Below are 19,671 nucleotides of genomic sequence, written 5' to 3' on the forward strand. Positions count from 1 at the left end.
GAAGGAAGCAGTGGAAAAGGGATTTTTGCAGGTCATTGCTTCCAGGGTGGAGGTCTGTAATCTCGCACTGATCTTGCCTAAACATACGATAATGCAAGATTAGACTCATACTTAGGTGGAAGTTAATCTTCTTGTGGCCAGTAGCTTAAAAACTTTGCATATATAGGTGTGTGCCACCCAACTGTGGCATTTTCTACAGAATCTCTTAAGTTCTCAGCGTTATTCACACTCTTATCAAAGAACAACAATGTTTTATTAGCAGTGGTTAGGCTACAGCACGTACTTTTGATATCCTATGTGCAGTAAATGCACTTGAAGATCTCAAAGGGGAAATCAAGTGTATTGTGGAGAATGTCGTCATTTTGTTTTATGCATGTTGAAAAAATACAGTTTCCTTCTAAAAAAAGGAAAACAAACAAACCACACCACCCCCAGAAAAACCCATGCATGGGGAAGGCTTCAGCCACTGCTAGGTGAACAATGTTGGAGGATGTCCAGGTAGACATCAGTAGAGTTTCTTGACTGAAATGTCTTCATTCAAGATTGTTATTATATTTGGAATAAATGTTGAATCTGTATTGACATCCAGAGGGGAAAAAAGGTTCGTATGAGTGATATAATGCTTAGAGGGCACACCCTCACACTTAAGTCATCACTTCTAATTAAATTTCGCTTGTTAAGTAAAGTGAGTGAACTTTGTGCCTGTGGATTCACCTGGAGTGAATGAATGAATGAAAGTAATATAAAAAATGAAGTTATGTCATTTAAATTAAGTCTAATGAGTACTTCCTTATGTTGTTGGTATACTAGCTTGTTTCCCATCGAGCTATGTTGAAACAATGATCTTGTAGCTTATTTTATATTATTGTTTTGAGCTGAAGTCATTATTTTGTTGACCTTTCAAGACTTTATTGCTAATGTTGGATTAGAGGGAGAAGGAATAGGGAATTTGGAGAACACAGTTCTGATGCCTTTGGTGACAGGCAGGCCAGTCGCAGAATGCACTGACTGCTGGAATGACCCCAGTGTTTAGGACAGTCCGGACTTTTGGAGTGTAAATCGTATTTTGGCAAGCACATTCTAACACATACTTCTGTTCCAGACATAACAAAATTGAAGCTTGACAATATTCAGATAATGCATACTGTTGGATAGCATGTGCCTTTAACACAACTGTTTAGCTATACTTGTTCACAGATTGTTAGATATTTTATTTTATTTAAATTATTGACTCGATCTATTCTTTTTCTTTCTTTTTACCCCTCCTCACCTCAGAGCGATAGCCTTTCAAGGTATGTGCAATTTAAACAAATTAATTTAAAATTGTTACAGTTTTTGTTCACATATTCTCATTTTAAGTTCTTTATGTACAAATTCAGCTTAACCCCAGTAGTCAGCTGTGTTGAGCTTTAAAAGGCGTTAATGATATTTAACATTTGTATGAAAAATGATTCTACAGTTACAGTACTGAATATTTTTTTCCATGCGTGGGTGGGATACTCCATTCTGGGGAATACATTGGACTCTGTATTGGTGGTGCACTGAAGTCAGGCTGGGCATTTTGTAGGACACAGTGGATACAGTACCATTCCTTACAAAATTTTCAGTTTGAAGTCAGCTTTTACAAAGAAGACAAGAGGTTCTTTTTGCCCCTCTTTTAAAATACCCTACTGAAAAATTTCTGAGGAATCTCAAAAAAAGTACTACAGCCTCTGAAAAGCAGATTTCCAGAAGATTGGCTAAAAAGGAAATGCAGCAATATCAATCATTTAAACAAATTATGTTTCATTGGGTTTTAGACCTTTAGAATTAATTACTGGATTTTATTATATTCCATCTGTGATGAAAAACTGTTAAATAGAACTAATACAGCACATGATCAGTGAAGAGTGAACAGTGTGAAATTATTCTAAGCTTTATTAAAACTGGTTGCGATTTGGTGGTTAGTAGGATAAAGACTTTGCTGAAGATTTGTTTCATAAACTGCTTCTGTTGAAATAGTAGAAATCACAGTGAAGAGTTTTGAAATCTCCTTGGTTTCTCTAATAAAACTTGGAGAACTCATCTAGGCCAATAGTTCAGAGATTACTTTTTTTAAACCCTTCAATTAAAGTAATAAATTTTTAAAAAATGCTTTCATTCTTTATTTATAAAGAAAATCTATCTAAGCTAATATTAAGTCCTTTAAGACATGTAAATATTTGCCTGAATTAAATATTTTAATTTAATTTAATTTAAAATAGTTCTCTGTATACAGTGCAGGTGCTTACTTGGCAGATTAAGCAATTTGAAAACACTTTCCCACAGAATCTTGAAGTACTGAGGGAATATAAAAATTAACTTCGCATCAGATTAGAAGACAGTGGCTGAACTAAAATATATAATTGCATTTGGTTGTTCCCCACTGGGTAACAGGAAACTCACACGTTTGATACAGTGAGTGGTCTCAGTTTGAACACAGAGGCAAAGGAATATAAGAACTTTTCTGTTACAGGTATGATACGGGGTCCCTCAGCGTGTCTTCAGGTGATCGTTATGACTCAGCACAGGGGCGATCAGGGTCACAGAGTTACCTTGAAGATCGGAAACCGTACTGCAGTAGACTAGAAAAAGAAGATAGCCCTGATTTTAAGAAGGTATCTGATCCAGTAATTTTGGTGCGAGAATAGAACTTTATTACTGTTTTTCATGAATTGTCTGGAAATAATCTCACATTGCATCACAAATACTGCAGCTCAGCTGAATGGACGAGCAGAGCAACCACTACAGGGGGGGCAAACACACATTACAAACCAGCTTCTGTCTTTTGCACTTTTCGCTTCAAGGCAAGGGAGAAATCCAGAGGAGCCAAGATCCATTTTCTATGACCAATACGATCATCCTATTTTTGTAGTTGATTGTATCATTAAAACTGCTTTATACGTATGTGAAGCCTTTTCTTTTATATGTTTACTAGCTTACATACATGTGATGTAAACATTTGTTTAGATCTTGCTTTAAAATAGAGGAGGAGTTTGTCAAAAGTTTACTGTGGTGTCTACCTAGTCTGTGAAGCAGGAAAAGTGGCAAGTATTTTCTTAGTATGTGTAAGGTAAGTTGTATGCTCCCTGTGTAATGTTGCTTGTTTCTAGAAATATTTGGTAACAGTTCTTTAAAGTGCTTGCTAATTCTAATTATCTTTAAAATCTATAACTGATTTTTAGTTCTTAGACTGTTAATGTATTTGTTCATTTCACATACAGCTCAATCATGGTTTTTAAATTTTTCAGCTAGTCTCACTGAATGATTATTCAGTATTTTTTTAAATTAATATTTTCTCTTAGCTTTATGAACAGATTCTAGCTGAAAATGAAAAACTGAAAGCACAGTTACATGATACCAACATGGAACTTACAGATCTTAAGCTACAGTTGGAGAAGACCACTCAGGTTTGTATAAAACAGAAAAAGCATGTACTGAGCTGACAAAGCAGATAGCAAACTAGAAGCACCCCAGGCTATGGGCTGCTCTTTAGGAGGCATCAGCTTTGCTTTTTATCCAAAGATGGGAGTAAAGAAGAGTACCACTCTGTTTCTAAAGAGAAAAGAGCGCAGGATTCTGGTTTTCAGCTGCGAACAAAAATGTGTGAGACTACCTCCTGCCTGTTCAAGTAGTAGTTGTTCTTACCAGCATGTCTCTGGAACTTCTTTGCAGGGTAGGGATAAACACTTTCTACACTGTTAAGCATATATTCAAACTGTCAGTCGGGATTGTTTGATTAATTCATAAACCTGCTGGCAGATTGGCATAACCTGCCCATTCTTCCCGGCTGGTGAGATAGCTTTATCTCAGAACTGAACAGCAAATAGTGCACTCCAGTTACAGGTAACTGTCAGGTAACAGTGCTGCATACAGTAATACCAAGTGCTTATGCAGAAGTTAAATCCGCCTGAAATTGCTGAAGAAAGAGTGTTTACTAGTCTCAGATCACATTTGCCACAATTTACCTGTACTTTAGCATCTTCCATGTGTACCCCGTAAATGTCAGTGAAGTGCATTAAAAAGATCTTTGTTTTTTAATGCTTTTAGATAGAAATACGTTATTACTCCTATTTGCCAAAGGCTATAGGGTGATTAAATTACTTAGGGATGGTCACAGAGGAAGTGCATGATAAATCCAGTTCATCCTTCTTTATTTCAGTGTTTCTTCCTTGAACATACTTTAAAATGCTTTTGAAAACATACTTCGAATAGAATACTAAAATGTCCAATTGAATTGCTTTACCTGTTTTGTGTTGCTTAAGGCCACGTACCAATACCTTCATTAATTTTGTGTTTCAGAGACAAGAAAGATTTGCTGACAGATCACTCTTGGAAATGGAGAAAAGGGTGAGTTTCTGCCAAAGATCTCTGAAGTGCTCCAATTCAGGCTTTGTTTTAGTTTGTTTTTCAACCCCTGGCTTGGATATATTTTAGTGGGAACAGAAGCCTTTCTTGTAACTTGCATTTTTTAGGAGATTTGGGGATTTTAAGTTTCAAAGTGGCAATGAATGTGGGATACTGTAAGATGGAATTACTCTTAAGAATTGCCTTCAGGTTGCCTGTTGGCTTGTGATAACCAGGTTCTGAACCCCATTGCCCTCCAGGGATCTGCCGCTTGTTCCGTCTCATCCAAAACAATGTTGGCACTCCAGAGGGTTGAGTGGGTTCAGAGCATCTCATCTCCTAATGCATTTCCAAGATTCAGAGACTTCGATTTCCTCCGAGCTTTCCAGAGGCATGCGTGTTGTTTGACCAGTTATTGTTGGTAATGAAGGAGCTGTTACTACCTCAGACATGAGACCTTAAACCTGCTAATGATATAAAATTAATCATAATCTGTCCCTTACCTTGTACTGTGACTTTTTCCAGAGGGAATAGGATACTGGGGCAGGGGGGAAGAATGAGTGAGCAGTGTGGGAAGAGGGGCATCAGGGTCAGAGACAACCCTAAATTGAACAGGAAAGGAGTCATGTAATAAATCCATATGTGAGATAAACTAGAGGAATTATTTCAGAAGTTGGACACAGGACAGCTTTAGGCTGTAGTTTCATGCTAGTTTAAAATCCATAATCCTATAAAAGTTCGGTTCCACGGCAATGTAAAGTAATGTAAACCAAAAATTGGTTTTCTTGTCGTCCTGGCTTCCTTCATGACCCTGGCCCCGTGTCCCTTTCTCCTCCCCTGATCCTGGAGTGACGCATTAGACACTTAAACAGGAAGAAAACTAAATGGACTTTGACAGTAATAAGTGATATATATAAGTATACATATATTTATCCCTGGTAAACTTCACATTCACTGGCCTTTTGTGTTTGCTTTGCAGTATTTGAGGTTTAGAAAACAATTTTTAGTTCTACAAAGCTGTCTGGCATATAAACAAACACTTGGTAGATTTCATAGGAGCTTATGGAGGTGTAGAAATACTCCCAGGCCCTTCCTGAATTTCCATTATCTTAATGATCTCTCCGGATAATTGCAGTGGCCTTTTAGCACCTATTGCTCCTTGATTTTTTGGCATCCTGCTGTAGACAGCAATTTCATTAGTAGAAAAGTTTCATCAGCCACTTTAATTGGTTTCTTGCTTGCTATGATGGCCACACAAGTGGACATTTAATTATTTCATAGATGTAGCTGCATCCATTACTATACAGGTTCCATACTACAGGGCATTCAGTACTGCATAGCTCGACATTATTTCAGTTTTAAATTACTGCTTTGCTTTTTCCCAAATAGACTATTGCATTAAAACAATTGGCTATATTAGAAATTCTTGCACCTTTTTTTTGTAAAGATGTTTGGTCCAACAGCAAAATGTCTTTCAGAAGTGTTAGTCTTCCTAACTCTGTTAGTATTAAAGCTAGCAGGTGAAAAAATAAAGTTAGTGATAATACTGTATGGCTGAAACATGATTTACATGGGATTTAGGAGATGTTCCTTGTATTTTATAATTTAACTTCTTTTCAGACAAGAATTTAAAACAGGAATTTATTTGTGATTCTGTTTCACTTGTTGTTAAAATCTGGAGTTACTTTCACTTTGAAAGTGATTGAAGCACAATTCTCAGCTGCTACTCATCGATAGCTGATCTCTAGAGATAAGCTTACCAAATTCAGAATTTAAGAATAATTTTAAAGACACTTTTTTAATGTGTAATGTAACAACATAAATATAAAAAGTAGGAAGAAATTGTAGAGCTTTTCGAAGTGTACTTCTCCAAGTGTATGACTGCACTAAAATAAAATATAAAACTGAATTTAGATAAATTACATAGAGAAAAGGGGAGGGGAAAAGTAAAGAAGTGGTGAGAATCAGTTGGAACCAGTAAAAGGCTGGCAGAGAGAAACCTGAAGGCAGGTTTGAACTATGACATTTTCAAGCTGAAACATACCTTTTCGGTAGAGAAGATGGGAACATTTATTAAACCTAGAATTGCACAGTAACAAGATTTAGAAAATACTGGCTTTGAATTTTATTTGACCTCAGCCTTCGGAAGTAGGTTTCCATAATGTGATCACCTGGTGATGCATTCAATATTGTTCATTTGAGAACTGTTTACCTGAAAGGGGATATTTCCATGGGAATGGGGGTACAGATTGGATCACAGATGCAAGGTTGTAGCAATATATAGGCAAAACCAGGGGTTTCATTAACGACCTGTCACTCTAAAAAGTATGCTAAAGGTACTTTGCGGAATTTCATTTGATGTGATAATAAAACTCCAACTGCCAGGTTTCAGTCTGGATTTAGAATTCAGAATTGTAGGTACCTTTAAGCAGTTTCCCCCAAATTTAGAGTTCACCAGCTGGAAATTTGGGTTGTGGAGAGGTGTATTTTTTGGTATTACTAAGTATACAAATACATGTAGGTCTATACACGTGGTTTTACTTTTTAATAATTGTATAGTCTGGGGATAATTTTTCGTCCGCTGTATATCCCCCGTACCTCAGTCTCGCTGCACCAAGCCTGTGGTTCCTAGTTGCTTTCGTAAATACAAATGAGCTATTGTATAATGTGAAATATACAAAGTTAATAAAATTGGGAATTTTTTAATTGGCTTTTATTGCTAATAGTTGTTCTGAGACAAGTTCAACATGCTAGTTAAGCAAATGCATCAAAAAGACTAACGATTTTTAACCATCTGAAATGTTGAGATTTATTTGATCATTCATCTCTTGGTAATCAAAGGAATCATCAAATATTGCTTAATATAAGAGCACTGATAATATATGTTATTCTGCAAAGCCAGGAGGTAACCGGTACAATTCTAAGTAACGTGAGATAGTGTGGGGTTGTTGTCAGTCACTGGCTTACTGTAGGCAGCTCACTGGTACTTCCTGTGCCCACTACTATCAGTCAGTATCTTTATAGGAAAAGTCCTAAGTCGAAGGAGTTAAGTACATTAAGTACTAACAACTGAAGTGATCTGTTACTCTGATAAACCTTTAAAGTCGTTTGCTAAAATGGGAAAATGTCGGGGTATAACTGCACTATGATTAAACTAAATTCAAATGGTTTGTATCTGAAAGGTGACCGGCAAGAGTCAGTATCTACTGGGCGGTATGATCTAACCAAAGTTTTACACACACCTCAGTCAATGCTGCTTGCTGTTTGCGTAGCACTGTTGTATGCAGATGCATATATCCACTTCGCAATAATCTGTTGCTTTTGCCTTTCACACTTTGGAAAAATCTGAATGTAGAGTACTGATAACTGCAGCTGCTTTTAAATGAGACACACTGCATTGTCTGACACAGGAAAGCAAGCAATCGAGCTGTAAACCCCTGCAGGCTGTTGCATTAGCTGTCCTTCTGCCGGATGTGCTGAACGTTGGGTTTGAACGAAGTAACGCCATTTAGACATAGGGTAGTGTGTCTGCTCTGCAGACAGCGGCATGGTAGAGAAAACCCTAAGCTAACTTTCAGTAAGCTAGCTCGGGTAGTGTAATCAGAACAACCTGAAGTTTGCTACAAAGGATCATTTCTCCTGCTTCTCAGGTAAAAACAAAAAAAAGGGAAATGAAACTATACTAGAAAGGCAGAAGATATTCAGGAGACATTTACTCAAGAAGCGGGTGCTTTTACGTAGCTAGAGTTCTTTGGTACTCAGCTGAACTCCTTTAATGTAAATTCGGGTGTATCTACGCTGCGTTGCAGTTTACAGTGTGGGCAGATCCCACTGAGCTGAGACAGATGTTTCAGCCAGGTTTGCTTGTCTGTGAAAGCTGATGCTTTTGTGCTTGTTTCTTTTGATACTCTTGTTTCTGATCATTTTCTGCATTTCTTGTATATGAAGCTATTACAGAAGCCTAGCTCATGAAAAATGAATCCAGACAAATGGTACTTTACAACCTGTCTAAATTTGTGTAAAAGAAGGGGCATATTTTGTAGGACTTGATGTAAATTTCTGTATCTCTTCCTCCTCAGATCTGAAAATCCCATACTGACAAGTTTTCTATATATCACCGCCATCACAAGTTTCCTGTCCACACTATGCTTTTGGTTGTATGATCTTTGAAACTTGAAGTATTTCACTGTTACCACAGTATTTACAAGCAGTAGTTTTTTTAAACATGGTATTGTTCAGTGTTAACACACATCTTTTGATTTAGGAAAGAAGAGCTCTAGAAAGAAGGATATCTGAAATGGAAGAGGAACTGAAAGTAAGTAAACTATTACATGTTAAACTATATTAATAACAAAGTGTATGACTACGTCAGTGCAGCATGTAGTCTGGCAATATTACTGGTCTCTATAATTTCATCAGGCAATAACTAAGTTATAGCTGCATTTCAAAATCACTCGCGTTGTACAGCTCGTAGCGAAGGTGCTGCGCCAGCATAAGCAGTCATACGTGTACGACTTCTAAGAAGGCGCTGAGACTTAGTTTGCTTTAACCTTTGTCTGATGCTCTTAAAGAGTATGTAGTAGATGGCATGTGACCAATATCAAAAGAAAAACTTTCATTTGTATAGAGTGAATAATAATCAGTTTTTAGTTAGCAAAAAGCAGTAGATAGATTTCAGACATTGACAAATAAATAACATTTACCACATGCAATTATGTATAAACTGAATCCCAGAAGGAAAATAATTTTTTAATATATTTCTGGCTTGCTTTTTTAACCAGTCATGGTATGACTTTTCTCCTTTTCTGGTCTGTCAATGTTAAGTCCTCCGATACGGTTAAGAAGGGTGAGAAATTTGGCAGGTTTGTTCTGGTTTTGTTTTTATTATATCTTTGGATATAATATTGGACAGGGCCAACCAAACTGGTCGAATTAAAACAAGACTAGAAAACTAGTGGAACATGATGAAACAGAAAACATTTTTGCACTCAAAAATTTTAAAGAAGTACCACTGTTTTCACATTTGATATTTGTCATTGATTAATCAAAAGTTTCCTTTCAAGCTCATTTTTGAGCTCCCTCTGGTGGTGCTTGGCAACGGCATTAACTTCCAGATAGTTTTCATTTAAAGGCACGCACGAAGTTTTGTTGAAATAATTGAAGCTGACAGGCAGATGTAGACAGAAGGCAACCACGATGCCTCCAGCTCCCTTGGATTCAGGCCAGGATAGTTTGCTCTAAGGGAGGACGCGATGTCTGTGGTTCCCTGCGGGGTCTTTAGAACTGAAATACGTAGGAAGCAAACTACGGTATAGGAAAACAATTATGTCTAAGAGAGGAAGACAGGATGTGAGCTTCTGTCATCAACCTGTAAATTCCTGTTAGGGAAGGCTGGGCTTCTGAGAAAAATAGAGAATGCAAATACAATGCCTTCTTTCAAAAGCTTACTTTTAATAAGCACTATGCACAAGTTGTGAATTAAAGATTAAATAATCCTCCTATCATTTGTTACACAGCTGTGTAAAAGTATATATTAAATGTGTCATTATTTACAGACTTTTGAATAGGAGATTTAGTTTGCGCAATTAGGGTGTTAAGTAAAGAATTCCAGGAATAGCTCTCATTGTTAATGTATCCTGAACTGTTATGGAAAGCTGTGGCTAATCACTGCTGCTTCTTGGATTGCTTTTCAAGAATGTGCCATTTGTTTGATACTTTCCTTTCACAGAGACTTATCTGCTTTAAACAGGACTGTCTCGTCTACGCTTTCTTTCCATTCTACTCATCTCTAGTTCTTTTAAACATAATATACATGTTTTTTTCTCGTTTTCACTCCTATTTCTTTGATTCCTGCAGAACCTGCAACAAATAAAGCAGATTCAATCTTTGAGACACATAAATGAGCGACTGGTGACTGAGAATAGGGCCTTGACCCGAGTGGTTGCCAAGCTGTCAGGGTCCTGTAGGCAACTGCGCTCTGCGGACTTGTAATTTCTGCCTTCTCCTTTGTGTAGCCAGGCAGGTGCTGACATTCCGTTTGTGCTTGGGTAGTATTTTACTATTAACACTTGTGTGTCAGAAACTGACTGACTGCTGCTCAGTTGTGGAAGCATGGCTGAAGCATGGTGTCCGGTGTACCAACTACAGGTGTCGCAGATGTATTGGTATGGTGTGGTGTTGTCCATACTAGCACTTCAGCTTGTCCTCCCTTCCTTGAAGATAAATTGGCAGTGACCCAGGAGGCTTTTGACATGTTAAAACCTTGGCAACTATTGAAAGGATTTGAGTGCGCGCTAGGATACACTGAAGTCACTCCCTTGTTTCGATGTTTGAGTAAATGCTCAAATAGATAGATCTGCCTCTAGTTTTCTAATACATTGAAATTAAGAATTGGGCTTTCTTACTGCAGTATAATTGAAGTACATGGAATTGATACAAATCTAGTCTCAACTAAAGAATGTTTGAGAAATGGTTTCGGTACTCTGCATTCCTGAACAGTTGCATTAGCAACTTCATTTCTTACGTTTGTGTCTTTTAGTGTTTAGAGGGGACCAAAGTCTTTCCTTTCAAAAATGTATCGGAGTTTCAAGTCGATTCATATTTTGCCGTATTAACTTCCTGTGTGGTTCTGGTTAATCCTAATTTTTATCTAGACAGCTTAAAATATCCAGTTTTAGCACTGAGTGAGGGTTATTGATTTATATTGCTATATACCTAGGCATTCCAGTCGTGGCCCAGAATCCTGTCATGCAAGGACTGTGCCAACCCAGGTTCAAAAAAACACCTGTTCTGGTGTGTCCAGTTGGTTCATACTTGCTAGGTCATCTGGTTCAGTCCCCTTCTGTTAAAGGTATGAACTGTTCTGAGTTTCATCTTGGGGAAAAAATGCTAGTTGTGTGGCCTTAGTGTTATTGCAGGGCTGTTTCAGAAACCCACAGAGGGCTCAACACTTCTACGAGGAGCGAAATGTGGTTTAATTCCACACCGAATCTGTGTGCCTTTCTTCCTCCTCTTACAGAACAACTGCGTAGGGTGGAGGTTTCAGGGAGCTTTCAAGATCTGTAGGTGAAAAAACAAAATTTCCTTCGCACGGTGACTCTTGCTAAAGTGCTTCCTCTCGCCTACCCCCTTCCCACTCAGAAGCAAGGCAATCAGCATACGCTTTTTCATTCTGCTCACAGTCTGATCTCAGATTTTCCCCCCGCTAAGAGGCATGAAATAAAGAGAAGGTTTATCCTTTGGCTCCCTGTCTTCCTGGAGCTGGTCTGACGATAGGATGCGGATAGAAAGGCTGTTGCTGGTCCAGGCCCCGCATTCCTCAGCACTCCCTTGTGTTAACCCTTGCTGAGGGAGTCAAGTCGGTTCACCAGCTGGGCTGAAAACACATCCCTTTATTCGTTGTATTACTCGCTCTATCTCACCCCAGCGTTGCTGAATCGCTGAAGCGACACGCAGAAGGCAGCAGGAGCGTCCTGCTGCTTGTGAGGGGAGAGCTCTCCCTTCAGGGCAGCCCGTCCGACCGCAGCTGCAGCGAACAGTGTGAGTTTTCAACACGGCTGAGCTAATGGGGTGACTGCTGTCCACAGCCACACGTCCGTACCATCTTGTCTCTTTTGGCTAGCACTGGCATTCCTTTAAACATGGTAAGCCAGTTCTGGGTGCTAACCCACAGAAAACTATTCAGTATTCCTTTTTGCAGGGGGAGTTTTCAATGGCAGGACATCGTGGGAGCTTGAGGTGCCTGGCTAGCAAAAGAAAAGCAGTGGGAACACAGCAGGGAGGCTTGGCATTATGGCGGTGGCTTAACCATAGCAGTGTGCCTGATTAGTCTGAACGGGTACCTTAACAGTTCGTGAGCTTTTTGTAATCTTCATTTACAAAGCTGTTTTGTATGTAGAAACTGTTAAATCCTCCAGCAAACACAGACATTAATTTTACTGTGCAGATCTGAGTTGGCTCCATATATGTCAGGTGATTATTGAAAAATTACTTACTGACAGCACTGCAAACTTACTAGCTAGTCATATAGTACAGATAGGCGAAATAGTGTGCTCGTAACCTTATTCAAGAATCTCATCACATGAAGATACTTGCTATTTTAGTGATAAGCAAATTGGAATTCAAAGTGTTAAGTACAGTATGTAGCTGTAATTTTACTGAATTTACTGCAAAGCTTTTTTTCCCTGCTTCTGTACATTAAAGGTGTGTGGTGTCACCTCACGAGAAGTTTGAGGACTATAGGAATGCATTGCTCCAAAAAAAGTGTATAAATGTCTTTGGCTAGGTTTCAGATTTGTGAGGATTAGTGTAGATGAGACGCAAAGTACTTTAGGTTACTTGGGCTTATCCTTCCTGATCAATCTCGTATTACTCCTAACTGCTTTTGTCTCCTACCAGTCTTCCCCTGTTCTTTAGTAGACTCACAACAAAAGAAAAAAATATTTTCTTAATACCTATTCTACCTATTAGTTTAATCAGGATTAAAGTCTATCTACAGAGATTTGCAGACGTATAATGGTACTGGATTATGTTAAGGCTCTAAAATTGAACAGCAGTTTTTTTGTTAAAATAGTTCACCAGAAAATGTACCACTCTGTGGGTCTGCCTGTATGTGATGAAGCGTTATGGGCTGCAGCTCCGTAGTCTGTAAGTTGAAAGAGGACTGTGACATTCCTGGAGTTACTTTGAGGTTTCAGTGGAAAGCATACATGACAACACTTGTCGAGATAGCCATTTAAGAAGAACAAAACCAGACTCCCTTGCTTCCTTGTGCGTGGCTGGATGAAGGCTGTTGTGGTTTGAGCCGGGATCTTTGGTATGAAGTCCGTAACAGAGTGAAAAGGAGGAAGGAAAGGTGTTAGTTGCTTTGCCTGAACAAATGGCTGTTTCATTGTGTGCAGTTACACGTCATAGAACAACCCCAGGTTTATCCCGATACTGCAGGTGCATGCACAGATGCGTGGTACACGTGCCTGTTACTGGGATATGATCCCTAGCCACGTGTATTTCAGGCAACAGTAGCTGGGTTTTACAGCTTCGAAAACTAAACACAGAGAATACTTGAAAATTGCCAAAGGATTACTTGTGTTGCCCAACTTCGAACGCCTTGAAGTGGTTTTTGAAAGTAATCGGTGTTCTACAGCACTTTCTGTTCAGAGCACAGCTCTCACCTGACTGAAATGGAAACTTCCTCTGACTCTTTGAGGGGCTCGGTTTAGGTGGCTTGCCCTAAGCTCCGCTGTGGAGCAGAGTTGGAGTCCAGGTTAGCAGAATGATTTGTACTTACTCTAATTGTACAGACCACCTTTTTTCCTCTTATGGTCCCCTGTCCTCTTCCTTTTGCGTGCTGTAGTATTTGCGGGTAAATAAGCTAGAGATCCTGTAACCTCGGTCGTCGTCAGTGCACCATCGTGTTTCACTCTGTGAGAGGGTCTGCTCTTTGGTGAACCGAGTATGGACAGGAATCCTTTAGAGGAGGAGTGTACATGAAGCCTCTAGCGTAATGCATGGTTAATTAACCCTGCATTTTTAAACTTCTCAGTTCTTTCTGTTCCATAATAATATTCTGAATACAATGGGATTGAAAATATAATTTTGCTTGAATAAAATGAAAACAAAACTAGTGGCGAGGAAATTTCATCGTGAAAAATGATGTAGCAGCTGTTAACGTCGGTCACCAGCTGGACTTAGACGCCTCGCACTTGCACTTGAGTTTACTGAATAACCGCTGTGCAGGAGTAGGCTGTTACCTCCTGCGTGAGCCTGCTGCTAGAAGCCATACACGTAATTGAGCCGTGAGTAGTATAGGTGGTTCGTTATCGGTGTGTGAATGTAGATACGGAGAACTGCTGAGATGACTTCTGGTTTCTCTGACAAGTTATATTCTCCTGGTACAACCCTCTGTGCACTGACTTGTCCCCCTTTCCTGTCTGGTCCTGCCCCAGTTCTCACCTCACTTGGCTTCTGCCTTCCAGCTTTGGTGCTTGTGTGTCACCCAGCTCCTGTGGCAACCCTAACTTGCCATCTCCTAACTCGCGTGCCTGAGTGTGCAGCCCGGCGTTCCGGTGGCCCCTTTCGATGATCTGATCTCGTGTGAGCTGTACTGTGCAGGGATGTGACCTCAGATGAGAGGATGCGTGCTCTGACACCAGTTTGGAAGCGGTTGGAGGATTCATGCTATGAGCTAACAAGCTGCATGAATCACACCGTGCCTGATCAGGATCAGCACTGTGCTAGATCTGCTTAGCCACAGCATGGGTTTTTTGAAACTGTGCAAGTGCAGTATAGACAAGCCTCTTTCTTTAATTTGTTGGTAATTAACAGTTTTTTGTTTTGCACTGAAATTTGAAGCATTTAATTACTCTCCTCACGCTACGGTAAATGCTGTTGCTAGAGGCTTGTCATCTGCACCGCCGAGTTTTAGTGCATCCAGTCCAAGCAAATGAAGACTCCTGATCTGTAACTCTTACCTGTATCATGCTAAAAGGCGAGGTTTTTCTGAACTGCTGATACGGAGGGAGAACTGCTAAGATGCTTAAGCTGAGGAAAGATTTTTATCCCCAGTGCTTGTCTAGTCTTGCTGCTTTTCCTCGGGGTGTAATAGCAAATAACCGTTGTATTTCGTTTTTCGTAGATGCTACCAGACCTGAAGGCAGACAACCAGAGGCTAAAAGATGAAAATGGGGCCTTGATCAGAGTTATAAGCAAACTTTCCAAATAAAGGGTTTACTACAGCAGCAAATAACGGTATTGCACATCACTAGTAACTCCAGTGGACCATAGTACGGCAGTCACTGGAAGTGTGGGAAGATCCCTTGGAGACTGTCATTTTCAGATATCCTGCCAAACGCCCTCTTACCTGTGTGTTTTTTTGTATCAAGATCATTGTTTCTGTTAAAATGCAGCTGCTGAGAAGATGAAATGACTGAGAAATCTTGTTTACAGCTACAGCATAATAAGGAAAGTGTTCAAGGCCAGATACGCCTCAGATATTTAACCAGTAAGCCTTAGTTGTACATAAACACTTTTACATCAACAAAAGCTTTCAGCTCTCACAGAAGACAGTTACTCAATAACGTTTTTGTTGTGCCACAATTCCCCATTTTTTTCTATGCTCAGTTTTTCTTTAAATCTTAAGTTTGGATTTTTTTTTCCCTTCTAATTATTCATGTACCAGATTTTCTTGTACAGTGTTTTCACAGCTTTACCATTTGCAGAGACCACACACCCTTTTAAATTACGTGTTTGTGTAGCTACCTAGAGTTGTATTGTCCAGCCACCTGGAACAGAGATGTTTGGTGGAACATTTGCTTTCACTGTTTGTGCAATATGCATTTATTTCCTATACAAAATGCTTTAAAAGTCAGGTGAAACTAGAAATATTTTAAGAGTCCTGTTTTCTGGCTTTATTGGTCACTTTAAAGAAAAAAAAAAGAAGTTTGTAGTGAAAGACGTTAGATCCTGTAATCGTCACATTCATTTGAGCAGGTACTGAGTGATGCTGTATATAGAAATGTGTACTGGTTTGATTTTTCAGACCACCACGTGGCATGCTTGAATATATTTCCCTATTGCAAATGTCTGTTAATGCAAATTAGGCTACTCCAGAATAGTGTGTTTAACAAAGTTCATTAATTTTTATGGTATGAAGAGTTTAGACATTGTACATTGTATGGAGTCCTATCTTTACAAAAGGTCTAAACTATATAAAAGACTTTATTATCTTTTCCTCCCTTTTTTTTCATTTGATAGTGTTCACCATAATAAAAAATTGCATAAATATAACTGCTTCACTACATTTCACATACCTGTATTTATCTGAGTGCTGTCCAAAACTGTTGTGCTAGCCAAAGTAATGTACTAAATCATTTGAAAAACATAACCCATTACACTCACATTAATGTTTATATGCACTGTTGTTGCCATGTGAGAAGGCATCCAGTTTGATAACACCATCATGTCAGACCATTTTATACATTTCAGTGGCCTTTAAAAACAAAAAAGTACTTAAGCAAAGATCGCTTTTGTTAGAAACGGCTTTTATATTTTCACTAAACCATTCAAAATACGACATCCTCCTGGCACATAGTTTATTGCCTAAAACCACTGAACAGATCGGCCATTCAAACAAATTGTACATTGTAAAGCTTGCAGTAGCTATTGTATTATTGATTATATTGTATACTATATTAAATGTGAATTTGTACCCCTTCATTTAAAAAGGTCATTGTGTTCTACTGCCTACTTGGGGGGGGGTAGTTTTACGGGGGTGGGATACGTTTTGGTAAGGAAGACATGATGTCCTCTCTCTGTTGATTGGTTTTTTGAAGATGTAAGGTTATGCTCTTACTACCAAGCTCAGGATTTCTTGATTTTAAAGGTACACAGATAGTTTGAGATCTCTTATTGTAATTGATCTGTATGAGAGGTGGGTCTGAACCATAGGGACTTCCATTGTCTTACGCTAACAGAAAATAAAGAATTGAATGGCTGCAACGTATTGAGTTCTGTTACAAGACAGTTAGGCATATTCTGGATTATATTTGGTAAAGTTTGGGTGCCTGTGAATGATTAAATACGTGTTTCTAATATTTTAGTGTTTTATATTTAGGTTATTTATTCTTTATATCTAAAAAAAAATGAATGGCTACTGTGCTATATTGATTTTATTGGTAGTACTGAGCAGACCTTGTATCTGCATGAAACTAGTTTCAAAACCCACTATTTTGGAAAAAAAAATGTATTTTGACATATACAAATAAAATGAATACAAACTATTTTAAATGCGTGAAAGTTTTACTGAGAAGACATTGAAATTTGTTAGGAATTTAAACCATGTTATAAGTTTGCTATTTAAATTCTTTGGTGGGAATTTTTCATTCATTGCGTTACTTGGATGCAAGGTTCAAGTACCTTTCAAAGATTGTAATCAAATTGTGATTATTTGCACATCATTGTACATGCACATCTGTAAATGCAACAGTAAAAATGCCATATTTATGCAATCTGTAACAACTTGGACAAATGTTTATATATTTTACATAAACCTGTCTGTGTGCAGAATCTGAGAACCATTTTTTACATGATGCCAACCAAATCGCACGAAGCAACTGCTAAATTTGTGTCTTACTGTACTGGTCATGTTGCCAATCAAACACATCCCCAGCAAATCCAGCTACCCCAGAGAGAAAACAGGTAGTGGAGGACCATTTTGGTATTTAGGAGACAGTTTGCATACAAGAAATGTATTACTGCTGGCTGCAGACTGGCCAGCTTCCTTAAGCAACTAATGGTTTAAATGGTAATTCAGAACAGCAGCTTAGATTTTCAGGGGACTTGTCACAGTGTGGAAAGGGATCTTTGCGTTCCAGAATTAACACCATCAAATACACACAGAGGCATGGCAGTAGCTGGTGCCAGAGAGGCAAAGGGCATCCCCGGAGCCAGCCCTGGCCACAACAGAAGCCCTGACCTGGGGAAGAGGAGTGACCACAGAGGGGGAAGCAGCTTGGGCAGGTGGGAGGCGGTGGGGCTCTGCGAGGGCTGCCATGGCTCCCCGCGCAGCAGTGACAGAACTACAGAATCACAGAATGGTAGGGGTTGGAAGGGACCTCTGTGGGTCATCTAGTCCAACCCCCCTGCCGAAGCAGGGTCACCTACAGCAGGCTGCACAGGACTGTGTCCAGGTGGGTTTTCAGTATTTCCAGAGAAGGAGACTCCACAACCTCCCTGGGCAGCCTGTTCCAGCGCTCCATCACCCTCAGAGGGAAGAAGGTCTTCCTTGTGTTACCTAGAAGAAATGACTCGGGAGCTGGAACGTCATTTTTTGCCTGCCTTGTCTCCCTCATCATAAACAATTCTCCCTGGACCTCCCTAGTTCCTACTACATACCGCTTTCAGACTTCTGCTATTTCCTTGCCAGATGCCAAAAAGAGCAGCTGTAATTCACATTGTGTAGGTTGCTGCATTTGTTTGCTCAGCACCGAGTATAAAACGTGGGTCTCGGTATTCCCTCCTTTCGAAATACCTCCCATCCTAAACCGGTTTGTGCTCCGATGAACGTTAAGCCGATGGGTCGTAACCTTACCTGGTCAGTGTTCCTGGCCACTGCCCATTTGGTGGTCTCTGAAGAGCAAATGTGTTGTCACAGCACAAGTGCCCCCTCGGGTGCTTTTTAGAGTGAGCAACTACACGTCATTTTACAGAAGAGAAAAAAAGCATGCCTTTGGCTAGCTGGAGATACCCGCTTTAGGAGATGTGCATTGAGGGAGAAAGTTTATTTACCTCCTTCACCTGTATCATACTGAAACGGGCTCTGTACGAGATGGCCCCCACCCCTGCTAGGCGACATAACCATGGGGTTTATGGCCCCGAGTGAGGGCACCACATAATGCCAGAGACGTCCGGATGACGGCAGACAGCAAGTCTATGCAAAGAAAAGCAGGCGGTGAGGAGGAAGTATGGAAAAGGAACACCACGTCAGAAAATGAACAATTTGGATGGAGAAAGGCAGGGGACACGGCAGAACAAAACTGGTCTGAAGTCAGAGGTCAGGGCTCCATCACATCCAATCTCCTGAAAAGAGAAAAACTGTCCAAAGTTAGCAACAGTGTGGATTACACCTTGCTGCCTGCTCATACTACTGCTCAGAGAGGGTATTAATTTCTTGTTAAATGAAGTTGTGATGATGAAGATAGTCATTCCACAGATTCTTACTTGATCTGGACGATCCTGGAAATGGCTTGACTCTCCACAGCTGGCTCTTCACAGTTCCTGTATGGGCATCTTGAGGTCTCACCCACCGGTGCAGCACACCAGCTCCTCTGAAGAGGAACATGCACCCCTTGGTCTCCACCGTGTTGCTTGCGGTGTTGTGCAGAGCCATAAACGGAGGTGGCCAAATCCGCCCCGCTGCCGTGCCGTGCAGCGTCGGTCCCAGGAGCTCTGGCCGGGCCTCCCCGAGAGCACCGGGCCCTCCGTGGGGCGAGGGGTGCCAAGGGCTCTGGGCAGCTGTGGCCTCAAGCCTGCCCAGTATGGAGCCTGTAGGCAGCCACCATTTTAGTTACGCTGCGAGACATTTTTCCCCTTTTAATGGTAGCTTCAGCTTCTCTAACCTGGCGTGATGCAGCACGGGCAGTAGATAATTCTGACACTTCAGTTGTGCAACTGAGAGGTTAAAATGTTTTCTAGATGAAATTTAATTTCCAGCTACAATTCAGAGGACTGTCACAGTGAAACATGACGCAGATTCACTGCATAATGTACAATTTAAAAAAGAACTCCACAGCCATACAGTTGTCACAATGT

The 19,671-nt window shown here is 40.0% G+C and overlaps 1 protein-coding gene across 3 annotated transcripts in view; it reads left to right on the top strand.

Annotated features, from left to right (window-relative positions):
• PPP1R12A (protein phosphatase 1 regulatory subunit 12A) overlaps positions 1–17,148 on the top strand; it is a 127,643-nt gene extending 110,495 nt beyond the window's left edge. For 2 of the 3 annotated variants that reach the window (XM_075429474.1, XM_075429476.1), the window contains 7 exons: positions 1,271–1,292; positions 2,495–2,636; positions 3,324–3,428; positions 4,321–4,368; positions 8,630–8,680; positions 10,222–10,383; positions 14,999–15,087. In XM_075429474.1, coding sequence (XP_075285589.1) covers positions 1,271–1,292; positions 2,495–2,636; positions 3,324–3,428; positions 4,321–4,368; positions 8,630–8,680; positions 10,222–10,356 — 503 coding nt within the window. In that variant the 3' untranslated portion in view covers positions 10,357–10,383; positions 14,999–15,087. Of the gene's footprint in view, positions 1–1,270; positions 1,293–2,494; positions 2,637–3,323; positions 3,429–4,320; positions 4,369–8,629; positions 8,681–10,221; positions 10,384–14,998 lie in introns of all 3 variants that reach the window. The other variant, XM_075429475.1, reaches the window with a different exon arrangement.
• Positions 17,149–19,671: the final 2,523 nt, after the last annotated feature.

Source organism: Opisthocomus hoazin, chromosome 8 (genome assembly GCF_030867145.1).
Source record: "Opisthocomus hoazin isolate bOpiHoa1 chromosome 8, bOpiHoa1.hap1, whole genome shotgun sequence".
Taxonomy (NCBI): Eukaryota; Metazoa; Chordata; class Aves; order Opisthocomiformes; family Opisthocomidae; genus Opisthocomus; species Opisthocomus hoazin.